The sequence below is a fragment of the Thamnophis elegans genome, chromosome 8, assembly GCF_009769535.1.
Source record: "Thamnophis elegans isolate rThaEle1 chromosome 8, rThaEle1.pri, whole genome shotgun sequence".
Taxonomy (NCBI): domain Eukaryota; kingdom Metazoa; phylum Chordata; class Lepidosauria; order Squamata; family Colubridae; genus Thamnophis; species Thamnophis elegans.
In genome coordinates this window covers 2,852,256-2,876,214 of record NC_045548.1, presented here as the reverse complement: position 1 = coordinate 2,876,214, position 23,959 = coordinate 2,852,256, and the positions used below count along the sequence as shown (strand labels likewise).

The following is a 23,959-nucleotide window of genomic DNA, read 5'->3' as shown; positions in this document are numbered from 1 at the left end:
CCTCATTTCACCCACCTCGGAAGGATGGAAGGCTGAGTCAACCTTTGAGCCGGTGAGATTTGAACCGCCGAACTGCAGATAGCAGTCAGCTGAAGTGGCCTGCAGTACTGCACCCTAACCACTGCGCCACCTCGGCTCTTAAAATCAAATTAACTAATTTTTTTTGTTGTTGTCTTACACTATTCAGCAAAACAATGTGCTGCTTCTCTGACCAGCAATTTTCAATGCCTGACCAACATTGTCTAGATTTTGAGTCAAAACTAGGCATTGTTACAATTTTATTCTCTGCTGGAAGAGGACAGATACCATCATCTTCTGCTCTCAGTAGCACTATTTCAGAAAAACCATTCCCTAATATTTTCATCAAAATAAGCATTTTTGCTTTTAATTACTGGGCTCCATGTCCCCTCAACCACTCATTGTCCATATTTGATAAAACAGTGGAATGAATTGAATGTAAATTTTATGCAATTTTTATGTAATCGAGAGAAAGGACAAGGGAATAAAAAGATGTTAAGATGATTAAAGAATAAAGATAAAACGAGTCAGAAAGAAAGATGGTCTTAAGTATTTATTATGGTATTAAGTATTTTCCCCTTTGGGGAAAAGGGCGGCATACAAATGTAATAAATCCAAATCCAAATCTTGTGGATTATTCCCCAAAACATGTGTCCTTCACAATTATTTATTTAAGAAATGTTTAAGGCCATCCAATCCCTATAACAACTATTTTTCACAAATTATCTAACTCCTTTGCAGAAAGGATGTTTGCTCTAGTGATCATTAAAAGCTGTCCAAGAATTTATGACTTTACAGTTTAATTTGTGAAAGTGTGTATGAAGCAATTGAATGAAAGTCATTTTTATCTGAAATGACTGATATCTTAACTAAAGCTAGATTAATTGCAGAAGTTTTGAAGGCGTTCTTATGCATGGTAGATTAACATTTTACATTAACATTGTCTTGCTGCATCACTGCCTTTTCTTTAATGTAATTTAAATTGCTTCCTAGGCTGGTGAAAAATCTATTCCAACTTGCCAGAGAAAATAAACCTTCAATTATCTTCATTGATGAAATCGATTCTTTGTGTGGTTCCCGAAGTGAAAATGAAAGCGAGGCAGCCCGGAGAATTAAAACAGAGTTTTTGGTTCAGATGCAAGGTAAGATTATTAAAGTAGTTGATTGCAGTACTTTAAAGCATGAGTGTATATTACGCAATGGCTATAAAATACAATGGTGTTTAATGAGGCTACATGCATCAATGTATTTAATATATAATATGTGGAGCTGAAAGTTTTATGGTATATTTATTTCGTAACCTTTTTGCTATACATTCTACTAATGGGCCGTTTTTTAAATTCATTTGTTTTCTAGGAGTTGGAACAGACAATGAAGGGATTTTGGTTCTTGGAGCTACAAATATCCCTTGGGTTCTAGATTCTGCTATAAGAAGGAGGTATTGACTTCTCTCTTACAGTTTGAGCCGGAATGGACTGGAAAACTGATTTTACATCACAGTTAACGCATTTCCTTGTTTATGTAAACAGAAGATTTTTTGACATCAGCATAAATGAGGTGTCAGAACCTCTCCATTAGATAATTAGGAAAGAAGACCACGAGACTCCATGAGTAGAAATCAAGTGTACTTTTACTAATTATAAATGATTAAAGGCATAGCGAAGCGAAGTCTGATTATTTAGACGCGAAAGTGATTGATATATAGAATAACCCATACCCCTCCCCTTGGCATCACAGTTACAGTCCAATCATAATTCTCCCAAGTGTCAGGTGTGAGATAACTTCAAAAGGCATCACGAAGATGGAATGTCGGTGCCGTTAGTCCTGGCGGGATTCTCCTACGCATGCGTAGTCCGACAGCCAGTTGAGCTCCAGAACCTTCCTCCAGCACAATTAGTAACCCCTCCCAAATACCATGCCCTCCCTCCCCGTTTCATGGCAGCCGAAGCAACAGCAAAGCAGAGGCTGACAGGAGGTGTTATTTTATCAATATCAAAAAAGGGCACCAAGGTAGCATAACATTACATTCCTATAATAAATAGCAATAGCACTTTGACTTATATGCTGCTTCACAGTGCTTTACAGCCCTCTCTAAGCAGTTTATAGAGTCAGCCTATTGTCCTCAACAATCTGGGCTCTCATTTCACCCACCTCAGAAGGATGGAAAGCTGAGTCAACCTTCAGCTGATGACAATTGAGCTGCTGGCAGTTGGCAGTAAACAGATGGATCCTGCAATACTGCATTCTAGTCATTGTGCCACCACAGTGCAGGGATGTAACTGGCAAATTTCTCTATTAAAAACATTAGTTTTCCATAACAGGAAGCAGTGACTAATAGAAAACGAGGACTGAAGCTCAAACTTGGCAATTAATACTGGAAATATTCTGCCTTAATTCTTATCCCCAGTTCTGGTTGCTGATCCAGGAATGTTATACCTCAAGCAACTCCTTAGATTTAGTTTTTTTTATTTGCTGTCTTAAAAAAAAATGTTTTGATAACTTGTTTAATTTAGATTAATAGAGGAGCACGACCATCATGTTCAGCTTTTGAAATGTTTTTATTATGGGCCTGGATAAGTGTTAATATTTGTGATTTTTTTTTAAAAGGTTTGAGAAGCGGATTTATATTCCCTTACCTGAAGATCATGCAAGAGCTTCAATGTTTAAGCTTCATCTTGGGACTACTAAAAATACTTTGTCTGAATCAGATTATCGGGAACTTGGAAAACGAACCGATGGCTATTCAGGGGCCGATGTTAGCGTCATAGTACGTGATGCTCTAATGCAGCCAGTTAGGAAAGTTCAATCAGCGACACATTTTAAGAAAGTGAGTAGCTGGATTTCTTTTCTTTTCTTGCCAAGAATAAAAAAAATACTGCCTAAGGCAGTGTTTCTCAACCTTGGCGACTTTAAGTCCCGTGGACTTCAACTCCCAGAATTCCCCCAGCCAGAAGAATAAAATACAAATTTTGCTGCTTGGTATAGAAAATGAAATATGAAGTGGTGGCAAGGAGAAGGCAGAATTGCTCAACTCTTATTCTCCCAAATGAGCTATATAAACCATTGCACAATAGGAACTGATATTAGATCAGAATTTCTGCTTAAGATTAATAAGAAATTACTCAGTCCCCTTAAATGAATGCAGGAGCCTAGCCTAACTGCATCCAAACTGTATCCATCTATGATACCCCCCCCCCAAAAATGTGTTTCCTATTAACTTTTTAAAATTTGGGAGAATAGATTTGGTGCTAAAGGAAGATTAGGATTAAGATTAAATTTAAGATTAAGATTAAACAATAGCAGATGTCCCAATTTTCAAAAGAAAGGAGGAAATAGTTCTGGTGGACTTATTGTAATAATGTACAACTAAAAAGGTTCCTCACACCTCTCCACTATCCCACAGTTTGGGAAACTGTGTCCTAGCAGGATTGAGAAGTAACTTCATTGATTTAGAACAGTGGTTCCCAAACTTGGCAACTTGAAGACTTGTGGACATCAACTCCCAGAATTCTCCAGCCAGCAGAGCTGTGCTGGCTGGGGGATTCTGGGAGTTGAAGTCCACAGGACTTAAAGTCGCCAAGGTTGAGAAACACTGGCCTAAGGGACCTGTTTTCTGATTCCATGTCTCTGAAATGCAGCATAAACTCAAGTTTTGCTCACCTCGGTCTAATTTTGGAGTGCTAGTGGTGGAAAGCAAACTCAGTCTCTATAAGTTCTGTTCTTGGAGCAGAAGGGGATGAATGAAAGCAACAATTAGCTCATTAATTTAACTCCAATTTTTCCCCTAAAGTTTTCCTACAGGTTGGGGCTTCTTTTATAACTTTTTTTAAAACTTTTTTTCCAGTTTTAAGAATTAGGGCCTGTTTCTAAATCCCAGATCTCTTGGGAGAGGAACTGTTGGAGATGCTAGTGAGAGAGTTAAATATCACCCTGCCTTTCCCAATCTCTCCATCTACTACCCCTTCGTTCTTTTACTACTACTAAAGGGGTATGTTTGGTTTAGAAATATATTAGTGTTTATTAGCTTTGGCAATGTACAATGGAACAGTACAAAGATGGCAGAGAGGTTTCTTAGACTGTTATATTGTGGTCTCAGTCTCATCTGATACTAATATATACCTGATTTACTCTGGGCTTAAAACTGAAGTTTAATCAAAATGTCCATTTGTGGAATGTTCCATTCTTTAATAAATTAATTTGTAATATTATTGAGCGTTACAATAGCCCATGTGGGAGAAATATCCAACTTATTTTTCCATTTCCAGCGTTGTTTATGGGGGGGGGGGAGCTACTCATTTTCCAATTATGACTTGAATGATATACCACCAATAAAACATATTGGACCAGTTTTCTCTAAGTATAACATTTGAGGTGTTCTTGATGTCATTTTTCCACTGAAATTGTTCCATCTCTATAGCTATGTTCACATTTTGTTTCTATTTAATAATAAAAGACTTACCTGTTTCAGTTCAACTGAGTTATATGTAGTAGACTATACCTAACAGAAACTGCTAAATGTTCACTATTAAATATTCGGTATCAATTAGAAGATTTTCAAGTTCAATGAAATTCTGGACAGTCTCCCTCACTTTTCTTGTTGCAGTGCTGCTGACTTCAGAATATTGAAAATAACTGAATTTTCTGTAGCAAAAGACTTAAAAGATCTTACTCTTACCCTATGAATAATAAAGTAAATAGACTATTGTCTCTCCACCAAGCAAATTTCTTATTTTTCAATTGTTCATAAAAGTAGAAATTCAGCGAGGAACCAGAAGCGATAAGTCTAGGTTTATTGTTTTTATTTTTTATTTTTAACCAAATGTAAGAAAGCTTTTCAGTACTAGCCTTCTTTTTTTCCAGGATTAAAGGGATATAATTCATTTTGAAGCCCATATGACACAATTGGCGTAATAGTAGTAGTAGTAGTTGTTGTTGTTGTTATATAATAGTATAATAGTATTCTGTGTTCTAGTTGTTTTACTAATCAGGACAAATGTAATTTTTTTCATTAAATCTAATGAGTTTCATAATACGTTTCCAAACTTGGTAAATAATTGTTCTGGAATAGGGTTTAGTTTTTTGTCAGAGAGAGTTCTATATATTTAATCTTTTTGGAAATAATGTTAAAGCTGCTTAGGCAAAAGATGAAAAGTAATTTTTGTATTCATTTAGTTACTATTTTTGTCAAAGGAGATTTCTATATATTCAACTTTTTTAGCAGCAGGGTTAAAGCTGGTTAGATAAAAGATGAAATGCCATATCAATTAACTGACCAATCCTTGTTAATTGTATAAGCCTCTAAATATTTTCAGTCCTGACCTCAAAACTCTTGTTTCTTTCAAAGGTGAAAGGACCCTCGCTATCCGATCCCAATGTTCTAGTAGATCTCTTCACCCCATGTTCTCCAGGGGAGCCCAATGCCATCGAAATGACATGGATGGAGGTGCCAGGAGATAAACTTCTGGAACCTGTTGTTTGCATGGTTAGTGTTTATTTACTATGAATGTTTTGACTTTGGCCTGCTACAGCATCTTAGAATAAAGATCACAGATTCAATCAGGGCCTACTTTCAGAAACCTCGAGTATCTTCTAAATCAGATAGCTGGCTGGGGAATTCTGGGAGTTGAAGTTCACAGGACTTAAAGTCGCCAAGGTTGAGAAACACTGTTCTAAATCCTTACGGACTGCAAAGCATGCCTGGCTCAGAACAAATGGAACCCCATGCCTACCCCAATACACCCGTCGCGGGCTGAGCTCCTCCCTCTTGTGTTGGGCATGTTCTTTTTGTTATATCTGAAAATCACAAAACGTTTGTGTGTATTTGTCATTCTGTATCAATCTATAAATCCTAATGGCTGCTATTTTAGCTCACAAACACCCTAGAGACAGAACTTCGAAGCTGGGTTCATTGTTGCTATTATTTTAATTATAACTCATGGCTGTAAACATAGTTAATAATCCTGCCTCCTGTTTCCCTACCACAACAACATTTGAGCTGAGAGAGAGAGGGAGGGAGGGAGAGAGAGAGAGAGAGAGAGGGAGGGAGGATGACTGACCCAGAGTCACTCAGTTATCATGCCTAAAGTAGGTTAAGGTTTATTTAATTTGTATGCCGCCCTATTCCCGAGAGACTCAGGGCGTCGCACAATCCGAGAGGGAAGGGGGGGGGGGTTCAAAACAAAAAGACAAAACAATTTAAAATATAACAACAGTCATAACCTCGAATGGGGCTGGGAATTTCAGCAGCCCCAGGCCTGCCGGAAGAGCCAGGTCTTAGTTGCTTTGCGGAAAGCCGGAAGGGAGGTGAGGGTCCGGATCTCAACGGGGAGATCGTTCCAGAGGGCCGGAGCAGCCACAGAGAAGGCGCTCCCCCGAGGAGTTGCCAGCCGACATTGGCCGGCAGATGGAATTCGGAGGAGGCCTAATCTGTGGGATCTAATCGGTCTTTGGGAGGTAATTGGCAGGACGCGGTCTCTCAGGTATCCAGGTCCGATCAGTGTCTATTTCTAGGCCAACACCTTTACCACTATATATTCAGGTCTTTGAAAATGCTAATAATTGAACTGAAAATCTTTTTTTACACAAATCGGGTATGGTACCAGATAAGGTTTTTTTAATTGTATAGTGTAATTTATGCTTAATGTTAAATTATTAAGCATTATTATAGTTAATAATTAAGAATTCTCTTAATTCCGAGTTAACCTTAAAACTTAAATGATTTGTGAATTTTTGCTATCATAAAGCTTCTAAAGATTGAATATGAAATATGGGATATAATAACGTAGGCCAAACAAGATTAATAATTCAAGATTCTTACCCAAAGGTTAGATAACTGCATTGTTATTTAGAATTAGGTTACTTGCATAGCAACTCAACACAGTGATGTGAATTTGTAATAATCTCTTTGCAGATTATCCAATCTGCAAGCTAATTTTCAGTTTCTGTTGAAAATATTTGTTAAATGTAGCCCTCAGCCAATGAAAGATTTTCTACCTTTGGCTTATGGCATAAAAAGTTTTAGGATCCCAATTAAATTATGGCTTGATGTGTTGTATGAACACAGTGATTTAATTTTCTCAAATAGATAAAAATGCATAAGTCATATGCAAAAAGAAGTATATCTCGCTGATTTTTTTTACTTTTTCAACATATTTAAATATGTACAGATATTTGATTATTTCAAGAACAGCAATAAATAAAGAGGATATAATAAATATGTAAGAGCCCTGGTGGCGCAGTGGTTAGAATGCAGTATTGCAGGCTAATTCTGCTGACTGCCAGCAGTTCAATGCTTACCAGTTCAAGGTTGACCCAGCCTTCCAGCCTTACAAGGTTGATAAAATGAGGACCCAGAGTGTTGGGGGCAATATACTGACTGTGAGCTGCTTAGAGAGAGAGAGAGAGAGGGAGGGAGGGAGAGAGAGAGAGAGACAGGGAGAGAGGGAGAGAGAGGGAGAGAGAGAGAGATGTAAAGCATTGTGAAGGTCTTGTTAGTGCTATGTACCTTTTATATTTTGTAATCCGTTGTATAGCTAAATAAACATAAATGCAAAACCAAGTATTTTAGTGGGTTGCTATACTGGTAATCCTCGATTTATGACTGTAAAGGAACCTGACCATCACGGTCATAATTCATGACGGTGGTAAACAAGATAACTAATCTGTCCAATTTGATTTTACAGCCTTTTTTTTAGTGATTAAGCAAATGCTGCAGTCATTAAGCAAACCAGTAGTTTGCTAGGGGTGCAATTTTACTGAAAACAGGAAGTAATTACTCATTTTTGGCAAAACCATCATAAAACATAGTCATAGGACTGTGTAAACAGTCATAAATGCAGCTTGGTTTCCAAGAATCCAACGTTCAGTCACATCACCATTGTAACTGAATACAGGTCATAAGTATCCCCAGATGGGAGCACTGTAACTTGAAATGCTCACTATGCAACCAGTAGCAAGTGACTAATCATACTTTTTCACATGATTGTATCCGTCATGAAATCAAAATGCATCATTATCTGTTCATTCATCTTAACACGGAAGAATAATTTCCTTGAACAGAAATTGAAGTTATTTACAATATGACCTCTTGACTTCTACAAAGGCCTGCAGTCATACTTTGGCAACTTCTAAGCAAGTAATAGTATGCCTCTCTCAAAAGCGGGAAAAGGAATGTGTTATTGCAATTTTAGTTACAAAAACATTATGCTTCGGTAGATGACAGGACTTGGAATGGAATGGAATGGAATTTATTATTTATATGCCGCCCTTCTCCGGGAGAACTCAGGGCGGCGAACAATCCAAAAAGGGAAAGGGGAACATCAAAACGAAATACAAATAATAAAAATAAGCAACAGTCGCACAACCATACATGTCAAGAGAGGAAGGGAACTCATCACCCCCAGGTCTTCCGGCAAAGCCAGGTTTTGACGGCTTTTCGGAAGGCCTGGAGAGAGGTGAGGGTCCGAATCCCTGCGGGGAGTTCATTCCAAAGGGCCGGAGCTGCCACAGAGAAGGCCCTCCCCCGGGTAGTAGCCAGATGGCATTGGCTGGTGGATGGAACCCGGAGGAGGCCAACCCTGTGAGATCTAATGGGTCTGTGGGAGGTAATTGGCAGCAGGCGGTCTCTCAAGACTTGCCTGATTTTATCAGGGTTGTAAGTGGTTTAATACTTGGATGGAAGAACACTTGCAACTACCATGGCTGTAGGCTCTACCCTAGAAGAAGGCAGAAGGCAAGTTTCTGGTCTAATGTTGCTAAACAGCTGCCCACAAATTCTCTAGGCATCATTGTTGATTAAAGGAGTCCTGCCTTTTGCAAAGGTGATGGGTGAGTAGGAGCTGCCCTCTAGCAAAACAGCTCAGCCCTCTTAATAACTTGACCCAATTCTAGGGTTTAAATCTTGCTACAAGCAAACAAACAAACACTATAACTTTAGATGCTACTTAGAAGATATTTTTTTTATTGTGGCCTGATTTGAAAAATGCTAGGATTTTTTTCCCCCTTCTATATGAAAACTTAAAGTTTAAACTTTAAAAAAAATAGTTTTAAGCATTTTATGTTACAAAACATTGAACTAAATCTAGACCGAAGCTGAGTTCATATGGTGTATTAGTTCAAAATCCGATTTGTGTTCCAGTTGCTTCACATATTACATGAATCCGTCTAATTAATGTGTGTGTGTGTTATGTATCTCGATGCTTAAGCAATTATGTCTTAGTATAATGTTCCAACTTAAAGGTAGTCCTTTTAAGATAGATCAATCTAATGTCCACTTGATTTCAGAGAACCAAAATATAACTAAGCTTTCAAATAAATTTTCTGGAACCTAATGGAAATGATAAATAATGGTTCTCATTGTATATACGAACATTAAGCATCTATTAAGACCATGGCACCAAGATAGGAACTGGGAGATCATCAGTACTTGCCCTGGCTTGAGCACAATACTTGGGATATCTTAGTCTAATCCAGTGATGGCGAACCTATGGCACGCGTGCCACAGGTGGCACGCGGAGCCATTTGTCAGGGCGCGCAAGGCGTTGCCCTGTCAGCTGGCCAGCGCGCATGTACCCGCTGGCCAGCTGAGTTCACCCTTTTTTAAAGCCATTTTTCACCCTCCCCAGGCTGCAGAGGCTTTATAGGAGCCTGGGGAGGTCCCTCCCCCCTCCCCCCCGAGGCCCTCATGAGCTTCCCTGAAGTCTCCAGAGCGCAAAAAAACTGCCCTACAGGGAAACCGGAAGTTCAGGAACAGACTTCTTGTTTGCTCAAAGGGTCGCTTTGACTGCTCCGGAGGCTTCAGGGAAGCCTCCTGAAGGTCCCTGAAGCCTCCGGAGGGCTTCCAGGTGGCGGGGGAGGCTGTTTTCGCACTCCCCAGGCTCCTATAAAGCCTCTGGAGCCTGGGGAGGGTGAAAAAAGCATGCAAAAATGGGGGGCCTGTGCCTGTAGTGCGTGCATGCGCACTGGGGGGGGCCGCCCATTGCATTATGGGTGCAGCCCGCCCGCACACAGCCCCTCTGCGCTCCCCCCACTTATGGCACGCGAGCCAAAAAAGGTTCACCATCGCTGGTCTAGTCACTCCCTCTCTAGGAGCAAGACACTAGCCAATGTCTTTTGAAAATGCTGCCAAAAAACCCTCCGGTGATTGCCGAGGGCCAAAGCCGTTTCGAAGACACACCCTTCCCCAAAGAAAAACCGTATAGAGCAGTGTTTCTCAACCTTGGCAACTTGAAGATGTCCGGACTTCCAACTCCCAGAATTCCCAAATGCTGGCTGGGGAATTCTGGGAGTTGAAGTCCGGACATCTTCAAGTTGCCAAGGTTGAGAAACACTGATATAGAGAATTCAAGTAAAGAAGCATATGCAACATTTAATTTGGAGCAAGAGCTTTAAATTCAGAGTACAAAATTAGCAGTACAAACACGTCCACCTGTTCTTTCTTTAGGACTCAACAGAGACTTTCTGAACTCTTTATCTACCTTCTGTTTCAAAGGCCTGAAAAAGTATTGCTGATCCACAGCAAGAAGATGGGCTATTTGATGTTTTTTTTTAAATTACAAAACACAGAATGAGGCAATGTAATTTAATATACTGGTTGGAAGCATTCACAGGGACATAATTTAATCTCCCAGGTGTGCCATTCGTTCCACTAGCATCGCTTTTCAAAAGGCCAGATATTCAAAGTGGGATTTTTGTATTTCTGTGCAGAGGCTGCAGATTTGAATCACCTTTGGGTTCCTAAGCTACCTGTCACATATCTTTGTCTCCCTTTCAATCAGCAGACCTGCTCTTCCAGGTGAAATGTCCTCCCTCATTGACACATAACAATCATCTCACCAACCGAAGGCCACCACCTCTCTTTTCAAAACTTGTTCAGAAAAAGAAAGCTGTTTTAAACAATGATGAAAAAGACCTTTTTTTGCCAAAAGTTTTTTTTTAACATACATATAATGTAATCCAAAGTATACCAATACATCTTAACAAACATTTTTTGAGTATTCAATAATATATCAATTCCTTTTGCCATTAAGCCTCTTCAATTTTTATTTGATCTTCTGCTTTCCATGCACCATATTATAGTCTATTTCATCTTCAGCTCTCCTCCTCTCCGTCTCTTCTCCTCCCTAGCTTCTTCTTCCCTCTGCCCTCTCTTCTCTACTTCCCCTTTTTCTCTCCCTCTCCTCTCTTTCCACACCTTCCCTCTCTCCTGCTCTTTCTATCCCTTCCACTTCCCTCTCTCCTGTCTCCTTTCTCTCTCTTTCCCTCTCTTGATCTCCCTTCCATTCTCTATTTTACATGGTGTATTTCCACCTTTTAGCAAACCCCATTTAATATCAATGGCATTAATAATTATATTCCCAAAGAAAAAAGGGGAAAAATATTTTCCATATGACTAGTTTTTATTTTAGAGGTATATATAACTTTATACAAATTCCATTTGTGTCCGCCCCCCCCCCCGCCCCCCGGTAACAACCTCTTTTTTGGACGCAGTGCAAGATGGATTCAAATTTCCCGCTATCCTCATAATGTGGTTACATACTTTTACATCATTAAGCACCCCTATTTTGTCTCATCTTATTTTTTTTTATCAAATACTTTTTTATTTTCCATTTTCATAACATATAATCCACATGTATACTATTACATAGCCGATATCCTATTGTATTAAGTAGTAATTACATCAGTTCCTCTTGTCATCAATAAACTACTTAAGGAAACCTTGCTTCTGAGTAGAGGCAGAGGGCTCTGCTGTTAAATTGTAATCAGTGAAATCATTTTACAGCAATGCATTCATTCCTTCTAAGTACAGATAATCCTCGACGTATGGCCACCATTGACCTCAAAATTTCTGTTGCTAACTGAGACACTTGTTAAGTGAATTTTGTCCTATTTTACTACCTTTCTTGCCACAGTTGTTAAGTGAATCGCTGCAGTTGTTATATTAGTAACACGGTTAGTTTTCGACTTCAGAAAATAGTTCCGTCTAAAATTTCCCTGGCTAAGCGAGATAGTTGTTAAATTGAGTTTTGCTCCATTTTGTGACCTTTCTTGCCAGAGTTGTTAAGTGAATCACTGCAGTTGTGTTAGTAACACTCACACAACAGTAAGTGAATCTGGCTTCCACGTTGATTTTGCTTGCCAGAAGGTTGCAAAAGGTGATCACATGACCCTGGGACACTGCAAGCGTCATAAACATGGACCAGCTGCCCAGCATCTGAAGTCTTCGGACACGCTTCAAGGTGCTGGTTATCACCTTTAAAGCCCTACATGGCCTAGGACCTGGATATCTCCGTGACCGCTTCCTGCAACATACCTCCCAGCGCCCAATAAGATCGCACAGGGCGGGCCTTCTCCGGGTACCGTTGGCTACGCAATGCCATCTGGCGGCTCCTCGGGGGAGAGCCTTCTCTGTAGCTGCCCCGGCCCTTTGGAACGAGCTACCCCCTGAGATCCGGACCCTCCCCACTCTCTCGGCCTTCCGGAAGTCTGTTAAGACCTGGCTGTTCCGGCAGGCTCTGATTGAGCTTCAGCCCCGTTAAAATCGAGTGCAAGTTGTTTCTTTTTTTAATCCACTCTGTTTTATATTTTTTTTAATTCTTTTAATATTTTCTTGAACTCTTTTTATGTAAGCCGCCCGGAGTCCTTCGGGATTGGGCGGCATACAAATCCATTAAAATTGAAAAATAGTCCTTCACCAGCGTTGCTCTGAGTATCTCTTCTGTTGCTTCACCTCCCACAAGTCCTTAGTTAATCAAGGAGCATTTCTGGATCAGCATACATGCTATTGCTATGGCCGGCAAACAGAGGCTGTTTGGCAGGACTCTGTTGCCTTCGCCAGTATCTCTTCATTCACTGTTTCTGTATTCTAGAGAGTTACTGGGCACTTGAGCTGCCCAGCAGATAGTTGGGAAAATCCCACTTGCCCACTCAAAACACAGTGGGTCCAGAAGGCAGCTGGCACAGCCCTTCTTAAAAGAGCCGAGGTGGCGCAGTGGTTAAATGCAGCACTGCAGGCTACAACAGCTGACTGCAGTTCTGCAGTTCGGCTGTTCAAATCTCACCGGCTCAGGGTTGACTCAGCCTTCCATCCTTCCGAGGTGGGTAAAATGAGGAGCCGGATTGTTGCTGGGGGCAATATGCTGACTCTGTAAACCACTTAGAGAGGGCTGAAAGCCCTATGAAGCGGTATATAAGTCTAATTGCTATTGCTATGGCCGGCAAGCTACTCCCACTAGTGTTCCGGCAGGCCTGGGGCTGTTGATCTTGACTGAACTTCAGCCCCATTACAACTGAGTGCATGTTGTGTTTCTGTTTTTAAGTCGTTCTGTCTTGTGTTTTAATCTTTTCTAATATATTTTTTTTTAATTGCTTTTATGTAAGCCGCCCGGAGTCCTTCAGGATTGGGCAGCATACAAATCTATTAAAATTACAACAATTACAATTGCAAAGTTTGATCACGTGACCATGGGGATGCAGCAGTGGCTGCTAAGTGTGAAAAACAGTCATGCATCACTTTTTTCAGTGCTAGCAATAGCAATAGCAGTTAGACTTATATACCGCTTCATAGGGCTTTCAGCCCTCTCTAAGCGGTTTACAGAGTCCGCATATCGCCCCCAACAACAATCTGGGTCCTCATTTTACCCACCTCGGAAGGATGGAAGGCTGAGTCAACCCTGAGCCGGTGAGATTTGAACAGCCGAACTGCAGATAACAGTCAGCTGAAGTAGCCTGCAGTGCTGCATTTAACCACTGTGCCACCTCGGCTCTTCAAAATGGTTGAACCGTCACTCAAAGGAACAGTTGTAAGTCGAGGATTACCTGATACTGGTAATATAAAGCAGATGTGATATATTTCACGGTATCTTGTATTGTTAAATTTCCAATAATGTTTGCTAGATTTTTGATTTTGTGGTCATTATTTGAATGATTGGGAGGGAAAGGGTTAGAAGTTTTACAGGTTTCTTCGTTTTTTATAGCTTCTTTTGCTTCCTTCTCCCATGCTGTCACTCACGTAATTGTGGTGTGTGTGCTATCTATGTGAATATGTGTGATGGAGAAATGTGCAGCTCTTAACTCTCCTTTCGTTTATGCACAGGCCGACATGCTGAGGTCACTTGCCAACACGAAACCAACAGTAAATGAGCAGGACCTGGAAAAACTAAAGAAGTTCACAGAAGATTTTGGACAGGAAGGCTAATCCAAACAGCTCTCTAATCCTATTATTTCTTGATTCGGCATTATTGCCTCTATGTTTGCCAATAAATAGATTGCTCATTCCTTCTTTTGCATATGAACTAAAGAGCCTCTTGCAAAGATCTTCGGGCTTATGTATATCACTTTCCAAAAATATCTATTAAATGTCATTTACTGCGAGCACGATAATAGAACTTGGCAAAAAAAAAAAAAGGACAAATGTGGTATATATATATATATATATATTTAAACATTTGACAGCCCCTTTGGAGAATTTGTCAGTAAGAAATAATATATGCTACCCCTAGTCAGAAATATTTATAAGCTCCTATTGGTCTAAAAAATACTTTTTTTAAAAAAAACTGAATTCTATTTGGTTGTCAAGTGTTGGTTTTTATAATCAGTGAATTTGCTTGCAAAAACAAATGTTCTCTCTTGAATTATCATCTGGAACGTGGTAATGCATAAGATTTAAATGTTCCAATCAATTAGGGTTTCAGAAGGGAGAAGGTCAATACTTAACTGAGTGCAGAATTGAAGTTCTGTTTTTTTATTATTATTATTATTTCTGCAATATGGTATTGCCTTAAAAACATCAAGCATTGTTCTGACTAACTCACAGACACTCACTGTGCAACCCACCAGAGAATAGACTTGAAATGTAAATAGTGTGTGAGACAATTTCTCTTCCTGCCTAGTTCCATCTTGCTTTATTCTCTGTAGGGATTTAAACCAAGCAAGGGACATATTCTATTAAAATTCTACGGAGAAATCGGAAATCCACGTTTTTAGCCAGCCGTTGCTTGACAGAAGCTATTTTCTGAACTGACCTTCATTTTGAAGAAGATGTTCTTGGAACAACGTGCTAAACAGCCTGAACTTCCCAAGGATGCTCAGGGCAGATGCTGTTCTTCAAGATCTACCTTTAAAAAAAAATTAGAAAGAAAATCTATATTGTTAGTTTAATAGATAAACTTATATTAAAAATTAAGCACAGTGCATGTTTTGTTCCCAAAGCCTTTTGCTAAAAAGTATGCATTTTAGAGAAATTCTTAAATGTGATCTATAAACATTACAGCGGCCAGTTTCGACATCACATTAAAAAAACGTTTCACTGAACCTCAGGCTTAAAGTCTTCCTCCTTCCATATAATATAACGGAAGGTGCAGTTGCAAGTTTCTTGCTTCTGGATTACTTTTAACTGCAGTCTACCTTGTCATCCAAAATCAACCAATTATAATTAATCCTAGACATGCTTTAAAATAAGCAAGCTTCAATCCATGGAATAATGAAGCTGCTTGATTAAATATGCCAGAGTTAAGAATTAATCAGAATTTTAAGATTCAAGAAACATTAGCCTCTGGTTAATAAGAAGCAGGAACTTCCAAAATTTTGGCCAGGGTTGTGAGGGAGGGACAGGAAATATGCAAATCCCAGGACATTGTTCTCATCGTATCAAATTGTGTTCAAATGCAGCCATGACAGCACTGAAATTGTGCCTTGGAATTCTGGTTGTAGATAAGTTGAGTGCTGTAATATCTGTGTAACACAAATTGCATTTCTGTTACGGAAATGCATCTTGTAGATGCTTACGTGTTGCAAATGTCTGTGTAAAGTGCTATATGGTCATCTTAAGCGGTTTCATTTCCTTCTCATGTCTGTATTTTGTGTACTTTCTGAAATCATAGGAATGGTTGAAATTTGTCGCTGGATGGAATAAGTTGCAAGATGCCTTCAGTTTACATTTCTAATGTTAGAATCATATATAACTTTAAATATACGGACTATTTTGCTCAATATGACTGTGGAAATTATACTTTGAAATCTCAAGAAAGGAACTTTTGAGAACACGTCCAAGTTGTTAAAAGTCATGTACATTGTCATCATGTCGTTTTCTCAGATCTGTTTGCTATCCTGTTTTATGCATTTATTTATTGCCTTTATATCCTTCCTTTTCTCTGGGAACTCAAGCCAAAGTGCAGGGATCACATTTCATAATATCCCATGAACGACCCTGTGAAGTAGATTGTGCTGAAAGAGAAGATTAGCCCCAAATCACCCAGTCAATTCCGTGTGGAGTGGGATTTTCAACCAGATTCTTCCTAATCTATATTCCTGCCATTTCCCTTCGATTTTTCACAGCTTGCTTCCTGTGCCTATTGCAATATATTTGTTTTGGAAAATATAAGGTCTTGAAAACAGCTATAAAATTTCATAAAAGATTCACTACAGTACTGCTATATGTGCATATTTACTAAACATTCAGCACTTTTACCATAGAAACTGTAGGTCACCAAAGTTCTCGATCTAAAATAAAATAAATTTGGTATTAAATATGTATTTATGATAAAATTTAGTGCATTTTTTTCCCCGGCCAAATGATTCCCAAGTGAGAGTTGTACCCATGAGAGTGAGAGCCAAGGTGGCGCAGTGGTTAAATGCAGCACTGCAGGCTACTTCAGCTGAGTGCAGTTCTGCAGTTCGGCTGTTCAAATCTCACCGGCTCAAGGTTGACTCAGCCTTCCATCCTTCCGAGGTGGGTAAAATGAGGACCCGGATTGTTGTTGTTGGGGGCAATATGCTGACTCTGTAAACCGCTTAGAGAGGGCTGAAAGCCCTATGAAGTGGTATATAAGTCTAACTGCTATTACTATTGTTATTGCTATAAATTCTTAGTACCAATAAGAGTAGCACTAGTTTTTTCATCCACCGACGAGGATTTTGAAGCTTCCAAAATGTAGGACTCCCATCCTGTTTCCCCATGGGTGAAGAAACAATTGGAAAATTTTGACAAGGCAACATTCCATCATTCCTCTGTTCAAACTTGCAGTTTCTGGTAGCTTGGTAGTTTTAATGTGGGCCCTTTTGCCACATGATAGGAACTATATTTTAGCATCAGCGAAGTGCACAATGCCTAGCTAGTGTTCTGATTAATATTGAACATAATTTTAGAATTGAGGGTGTGTGGCTTAAGAATTTAACTACCTATTGATACAGTCATAATAATAACAGCCTTTATTGTCATTGTACATCACATATACAACAAAATTGGTTTAGCTTCTCAGTGATGGCAATCCCAACTGATCCGATAATTCACAACCACAGGACATGGAAGCTGTTAACAAATTAAGAATGTGGGAGGCCCAGGAAAGGTTAGACATGAGTTGGGGAAGCCCAACTTAATGTGGGCAGTAAGATACTTCAGGTGTGAGTGATACTGGAGCAATTTGAGATCTTTCCTGCAGTGGGATTTTAGATTTCCTGTCCTCAATGCTCTGCAATGCAGAATTCATGAGTTAAGTAACACAATCACCTGGATTGTGAGCACATGACTACAAGGTGCAATGGCCAGAAGTTTGGGAACTGGTGGTGTGTCTGTTTTTTCAGTGCTGGGCTAACTTTGAACGTTGAACAAATGGTTGTAAGCTGAGGACTAACTGTACCTCTGGTCTTCCTCCCAAATAAGCTTATTTTCACATTGTGGAATTTAGGTAAGAAAGTACCGAAAAAGAGATGGAAACCATTTAGATGGTTAAGTATGTTGATGGCAGGCTGCCCGGAAATCAGGGGCCATAAGTTAGACTGAGAAGTTTATCAAAACGTCCTGGGAGAAAGTCACTTGTATGGTTGTGTGAAGACAACTGGAGTGGTGTGTGGGAATGGGGAGGGGAAGAGATGTTGCTAGGGAACAAAGAGATGGAGGGAAAGTCCACAGCTTAATAACAAAAAGAGAAGAAACAAGAATCCACCCAAGCTTTTCAGGTGACAAAAGACAATATAATATTTGTATTTTCAGACTTGCAAGATTCTGCTAATGTCGCTCTACAATAAAGTAGAATTTGGCTCCTCTTGTTTTTCTGTCTGATTCTGGCCTATTTGGGAGGCTGATAATGGACTTGTGGATATACTCAAGTTTGTCTTGAATCTCTATCCTTAACATCAATTTGTGGTGCTAACACGCTTGAATACTATCATGTACGGTTCAGAAAACTGCACCTTAGCAAACGTTTCCATTGCTGAAAATGGACCATGGAAAAAATGGGGGCAACTCCTTTATGTGGGAAGGCAAGAAAGGTTTGGGCATTTGCAATTTGCAAATAATAAAGTCAATGCAGAAATACAAGAGTTACCATAATGTCAATGAAAATGGGGTCACCGGTATTAAAAATAACAATGAAACAATACAGTGTTGGATTGTCCCACAGTGAGTTATCTTAGAGCCATAGATATGGGGTCTGTTCTTGCAAATACATATTTTCGGGAGGAAACCACGGCTACTGTTGAGGAAAGATAGGATACATGTATTGTAAATAAATAAAAGCTGGAATTAATCCAAATGTCTTAAATTGTACTTGCTTTGATCTAGCTGAAATATCAACCACTTACCATATTTATTGAAATACGTAATTCTGGTATGTGCCTAGAAATCCAGTTTCACAAGCCTATGCTCTCTATGAGTCCATATCATTCTTGCCTTGGTAAACACGTTTGGAATTTTGAAAACATGTTGTGAGCATTCTTGCTCAATGACTCCTAGAGGTTAATTCTCCCAAATTACCTTCCAGAAGTTACAAAGTTATACCAGAATTCTATTCACGCTTAGCCCCTTCCTACTACCCGGGTTTATGTTTATCATATTTCCAGATAAGGGGACAAATAAACAACAAAAAAATACATTGGACTGTTGCATGATTATTTATATGTATAAACATATTTATATTTTTTTAATAAGTTTTACGTTCTACAGTATTTGGAGGTGAAATTGGAATTGGAAATAAAAGCTATGCTGGTCATTTTCAGCAATGCAGGATTTCATTTTGGGGAATGAGATTGGGGTGAGAAAAGTCATTTATGCCATAAATCCTGAGAATTCCCGGTAAGAGGGTGTTAAAAGGCCGAGCTATAGTCTATAAAAAGCATCCCGACATAATTCCTAGATTTCTCAAGGTGGCTCAGTGCAATAGGTAGAGCGGTGGTGATGGCGTCCCCTGTCAACCTGTTGCTTCTATAAGCAAACTGGTGTTGATCGAAATTGAGATGTTTATTAAGTGAAATTTACCCCATTCTACAACTTCTTGCCCCAGTTGTTAAGTGAATCACTGCAACTCTTCAGTTAGTAACATGGTTGTTAAGTAAATCTGGCTTCCCCATTGGACTTTGTCAGATAGTTTCAAAAGATGATCACATGTCCCCGGGACACTGCAGCCGTCGTAAATATGAATGAGTTGCCAAGTGTCTGAATTTTAATCATGGGGATGCCACAATGATCATAACTTACTTTTTGACTAAATGTCACTAAATGAATTGCTGTAAGTCAAGGACTGTGTTTAAATCCTCACAATGACTGTCCTTCAGTACTATACCCATCTCAGCAGGGATGTCATTGGGTAACAGAGACAATGGTACACTAACAATAATTTGTCAGCATTAGATGCGGGTTTTTAAAACTTACTGCATGATCAGGTTTCCTAATGAAATGTGCCATGAACCCCAATTCCTAGTACTGAATCCAGTGAATCCCTTATTCTCTACATCCTCACATCTTGGTTCTAGTTCCACCAGTGGGATTCAGCCGGTTCGCACCTATTCGGGAGAACCGGTTGTTAACTTTCCAAGTAGTTCGGAGAACCGGTTGTTGGAAGAAATCTCCTTTTGTTTTCTTCCACTTTACAGGGTTAATCCTGTAAGGAAGACAGGAAGGAAACATTCTGGTGTTGTTTCTAGCCTAATCTTTATTGCCCTGCTTACAGAAACTGCCCCTCTGGTTAACCCTTATTACCATTGTCACAGCTAAGGCGAAGCGCCCATCGACCTGAGTGACCTTGAGTTGGCCACACCCACCCAGTCACATGACCACTGAGTCCTCCTACCCAGATGGTCATTAGGGCAGAGAACCGGTTGTTAAATTATTTGAATCCCACCACTGCACCAGTCCACCCCCAAATCAGGACAATCCACATCCCTATTTTCAACTCTTACACAAAGAACTGTTACCACTGTTGAGGATTAATCTCCTGTTAAAAGTTGTCCAGATTGGTGATAATTACTTCATCTGAATCTCTCAGATTAATCATAAGATATATGAAATGTGTTGCTGTCCTGGATTGTCCGCTATTCAGCCTTATAGGGTGCACCCAGGTTTTAATATTCTTCAAAAAAAACCCATGGCCTGAACAACTGAAATTGTTTTAACTTTTGTATTTGTTGAATTGTTCCACAGTGAGTTGGCTGTGTTGGAAGAAATGTCCTTCTGGATTCGGTTCCAAGTGGGGAAGAGACACTGGAAACATGGCGACTGCTTGGAAAAAATGGATTTAATGGAGACCACGTAGTTTGAGGTCCTGGGGGGAAAAGGGGTCACATGCCTTGAAGATCTTGAAGAAAAAAAGGGAAAAGATGCTGAGAGAGTCTGAGTTTTATACCTTCTCTTGGGCCCTGCCTTGGAGCTTCCTGTTCCTGCGTAAGACATGTATTCTAATTGGTGGTCAGACTCCCAGGGGGAAAGGGGTCTTAGCTAACTTTGTAGGCTTACTGTCTTTTGAGTCCCAAGCCTGGTTGAGCTGTTGCTGGGGGATGATGTAATGAAAGGGCTTTGAGATTCCTATTATGGCTCTGCCTGAAGGAGATAGATCTTTGTTATGTAGAATAGACTGGCTCAGGCCTTAATGGCCCATTGACAAAGGTGAGGGAGCTGAGTTTCCCCCTCCTTTTTAGGGGGAATATTCTGTCCTTTTACTTTTTTTAAGATTTTTATTAACAAACTTGTAAAATACACACACACAAAAATTAGACGTACACCACATTTATACAATACAATATGAACAGGAACTTCCTGTTCTTTCTAATAGCAATCATCAATTGATACCATTCACCTTATATTATTTCCCCTTCTATTGTGTTTCATTTGGATTTCACCATTCTTAACCCTCTTATTTTACTCATAACTATTACTTTTTGAGTTTTGTTATATTCCTTCATTGATTCTTGTTTCTTTCCTCCATCCACCTATACCATTTATCCCATATCTGGTAGAATTCTGGTTCTTCTTTTCCCTGGATTTCTTTAGTTAGTTTGTCCATTTCGGCACAGTCCATAACCTTTCTTATTATTTCATCTTCGCTTGGAGTTAATTTGTTTTTTCCATTTCTGGGCAAAGGCAATCCTTGCAGCCGTAATTATATGTAGTATTAAATACTGGATTTCTTTTTTGTATTTCGCAGACATAATTCCTAATAAAAAAACTTCAGGTTTCCATTCTATTTTAACCCATTATTGCCTCCAGCCAATTTTTGATTCTTTTCCAAAAACTTTTAGCCTCCTCACAGGTCCACCATAAATGGTAATATGTTCCATGTATTGATTTGTATTTCCAACATTTTGGGGAGGTATTTGTTAAGATTTTAGCTAACCTTTTTGGTGCCAGGTGCCATCTGTAAAACATTTTGTCCTTTTAATATTTCCTAAACTATTTCATTTTTCTAAGAGAGGGGTGGGTGCTAATTTCCTACATCTGCAACAAGTTGACCATGGTGAGTTAGCCATGGCGAGTTCTCCCATTCTGATACCTGTCAAACAGTAGTTTTACCTGAACTCCATCATATTGAAGAAGTTTCTCTCCTTGCAAAGTGTTTTAAAGTGTTGCCTGCTAATTTATATGCTTATATGTTTCATCGTTTTGTATTTAATGCAATTATTGCTTTCCTTCTTTCCTTCCTCTTTTACCACTTTGGGGTAAATTTATTGCTTTTAATATTTGTGACTTTTAATTGTAAATGACCCAGAGATGATCCAAAAGGTGCTTTTTCAAGAGGCAACTGGACCTTCTGGTTGACTCTTGAAAAAGCATTTTTGGGACAACCATCACCTAGATTAAATGAGAATCTTCATAGACACTGTTATAAAAATATCCCGTCAAAGTGGTCCCTATTTTTCTACTTGCATTTTTACGTGTTACCTGTACTAGGGATTCAAACCACTGAACTGACCTTTCTGATTGACAAGCGCAGCGTCTTAGCCACCGCGTAACTTCAATTAAGGTAAAGGTTCCCCTCACACATATGTGCTACTCGTTCCCGACTCTAGGGGGTGGTGGTGCTCATTTCCATTTCAAAGCCGAAGAGTTTGAAGACGCGTGACTCAATGCCGAAGGCTCACGGGAACGCTGTTACCTTCCTACCAAGGCGGTCCCTATTTTTCCACTTGCATTTTTACCTGGTTTCGAACTGCTAGGACGACAAAAGCTGGGACAGGTAAAGGGAGCTTCCAGGTGACCAAATGCTGTGTTCCAAATGCAGTAACAGGAAGCAGGGGCCAATCGTGACCCGACAAATGCGCGCCCGACAAAACCGCCGCAACAAAATGGCGAAGTCGAAAGCGCGCCCACTAAAGCGCGCCGACAAAAGCGCGATTAGGGTTTTTAGGTTAGGATTAGGGTTGTTACAGTTGTTACCATTGTTTTCATGTTTTCGATGGCGCGCTTTTGTCGGTGCACATTTGTCGACGCGCTTTCGTTTTGTCACGGCGGTTTTGTTGGGCACGCATTTGTCGGTGAATCGGAGCCAATAAATTCGAAACTAATATCTGGATAAATATCTTACTACTGATTGAAAATACTTCACCATTCTAGCATACTGGCCCTTTTAACATTGACAACAATGGTCAATGTAGAATGTTTGTTAGAAATCCATACCGTGTACGGGTTCTGGGAAGTCGGGGGGGGGGGGAGGAGGGGGGTTGGGGGGGAGGGTGGAGGGAGGGAGGGGTATATATTAGGATAGACAAGAATTTGGTGGTAAACTAGAATTATTTTGACATACAAAAATTGTACTTCGATGTCTCACTGATTGAGGAATGATGAAATGTTTGCCTTAAAAGAAATAAAACTTTTGAACCTAAAAAAAAAAAACATTGACAACAATTACATACATTCCTGGGAAACAGCAATCGAAAGGAAACTGAGATAAAGTGCTTCAACAATCCTCTAAAAAATGATGCAAACGACCAGCTATCTGCAAGGAATAATATTTTCCCCCCACCATCCCCAGTCAGAGTTGAAGAAGCTTCTTGGATGAGAAGTGAAACGACTACAAAGAGAGAGAGAGAGAAACACCAAGAAAGTCCAATGGCCGCCTGGAAGGGTGGATGGGTGGAGAGTAGCACCTTTGGAAAATATTTCGTGGAGGCATTTAAGGCAAAACGACCCTAAGAGCATATTTGAGCTTGGGAATTTAATCCCGTTCTGGAGGGATGATTTTTGCAAGCATAGAAAGGAGGAGGTCCAGCTGCCTCTTGGAAAAAAAAAAGCACCTTTTGGATCATCTCTGGGTGATTTGCAATTAATAAATTGTATTAATAAATGAAATAAATAAAAGTCACAAATATTAAAAAGCAATAAATTTACACCCGAAGTGGTAAAGGAGGAAGGAAAGAAGGAAAGCAATAATTGCATTAAATACGGTCGCCCTGTTTGCAATGGGAACGGGTGGCATCCAGCTGCTGCTGCAGCTTCTCCTCTCCCCCCTCCTCCTCCTCCGCCGGCGCCGGAGGGAATGGTAACATCAGCCGGCGAGCTCTCCGCTGCCACCGTCTTCTCCCCGCCCACCCGCGCGCGCCGACCACTCACAGGCCCGCTCTCCTTCACGGCTCGAGGGGGGCGGCCAATCGTGTTGCGGATACGTCACCGCGCTCCGTTCCTATTCCTCCCACCCCCACCCCCCCTACCCCGGCCACAATCCACACAGCCAATCACGCC

At 40.0% G+C, this 23,959-nt stretch overlaps 1 protein-coding gene across 2 annotated transcripts in view; it reads left to right on the top strand.

The window, feature by feature from the left end:
* LOC116512333 (vacuolar protein sorting-associated protein 4B) overlaps positions 1-16,548 on the top strand; it is a 31,167-nt gene extending 14,619 nt beyond the window's left edge. For both annotated transcript variants that reach the window (XM_032222781.1, XM_032222780.1), the window contains 5 exons: positions 1,012-1,160; positions 1,375-1,456; positions 2,626-2,845; positions 5,363-5,500; positions 14,111-16,548. In XM_032222781.1, coding sequence (XP_032078672.1) covers positions 1,012-1,160; positions 1,375-1,456; positions 2,626-2,845; positions 5,363-5,500; positions 14,111-14,212 — 691 coding nt within the window. In that variant the 3' untranslated portion in view covers positions 14,213-16,548. The remainder of the gene's footprint in view (positions 1-1,011; positions 1,161-1,374; positions 1,457-2,625; positions 2,846-5,362; positions 5,501-14,110) is intronic.
* The last annotated feature ends 7,411 nt before the right edge of the window (positions 16,549-23,959 follow it).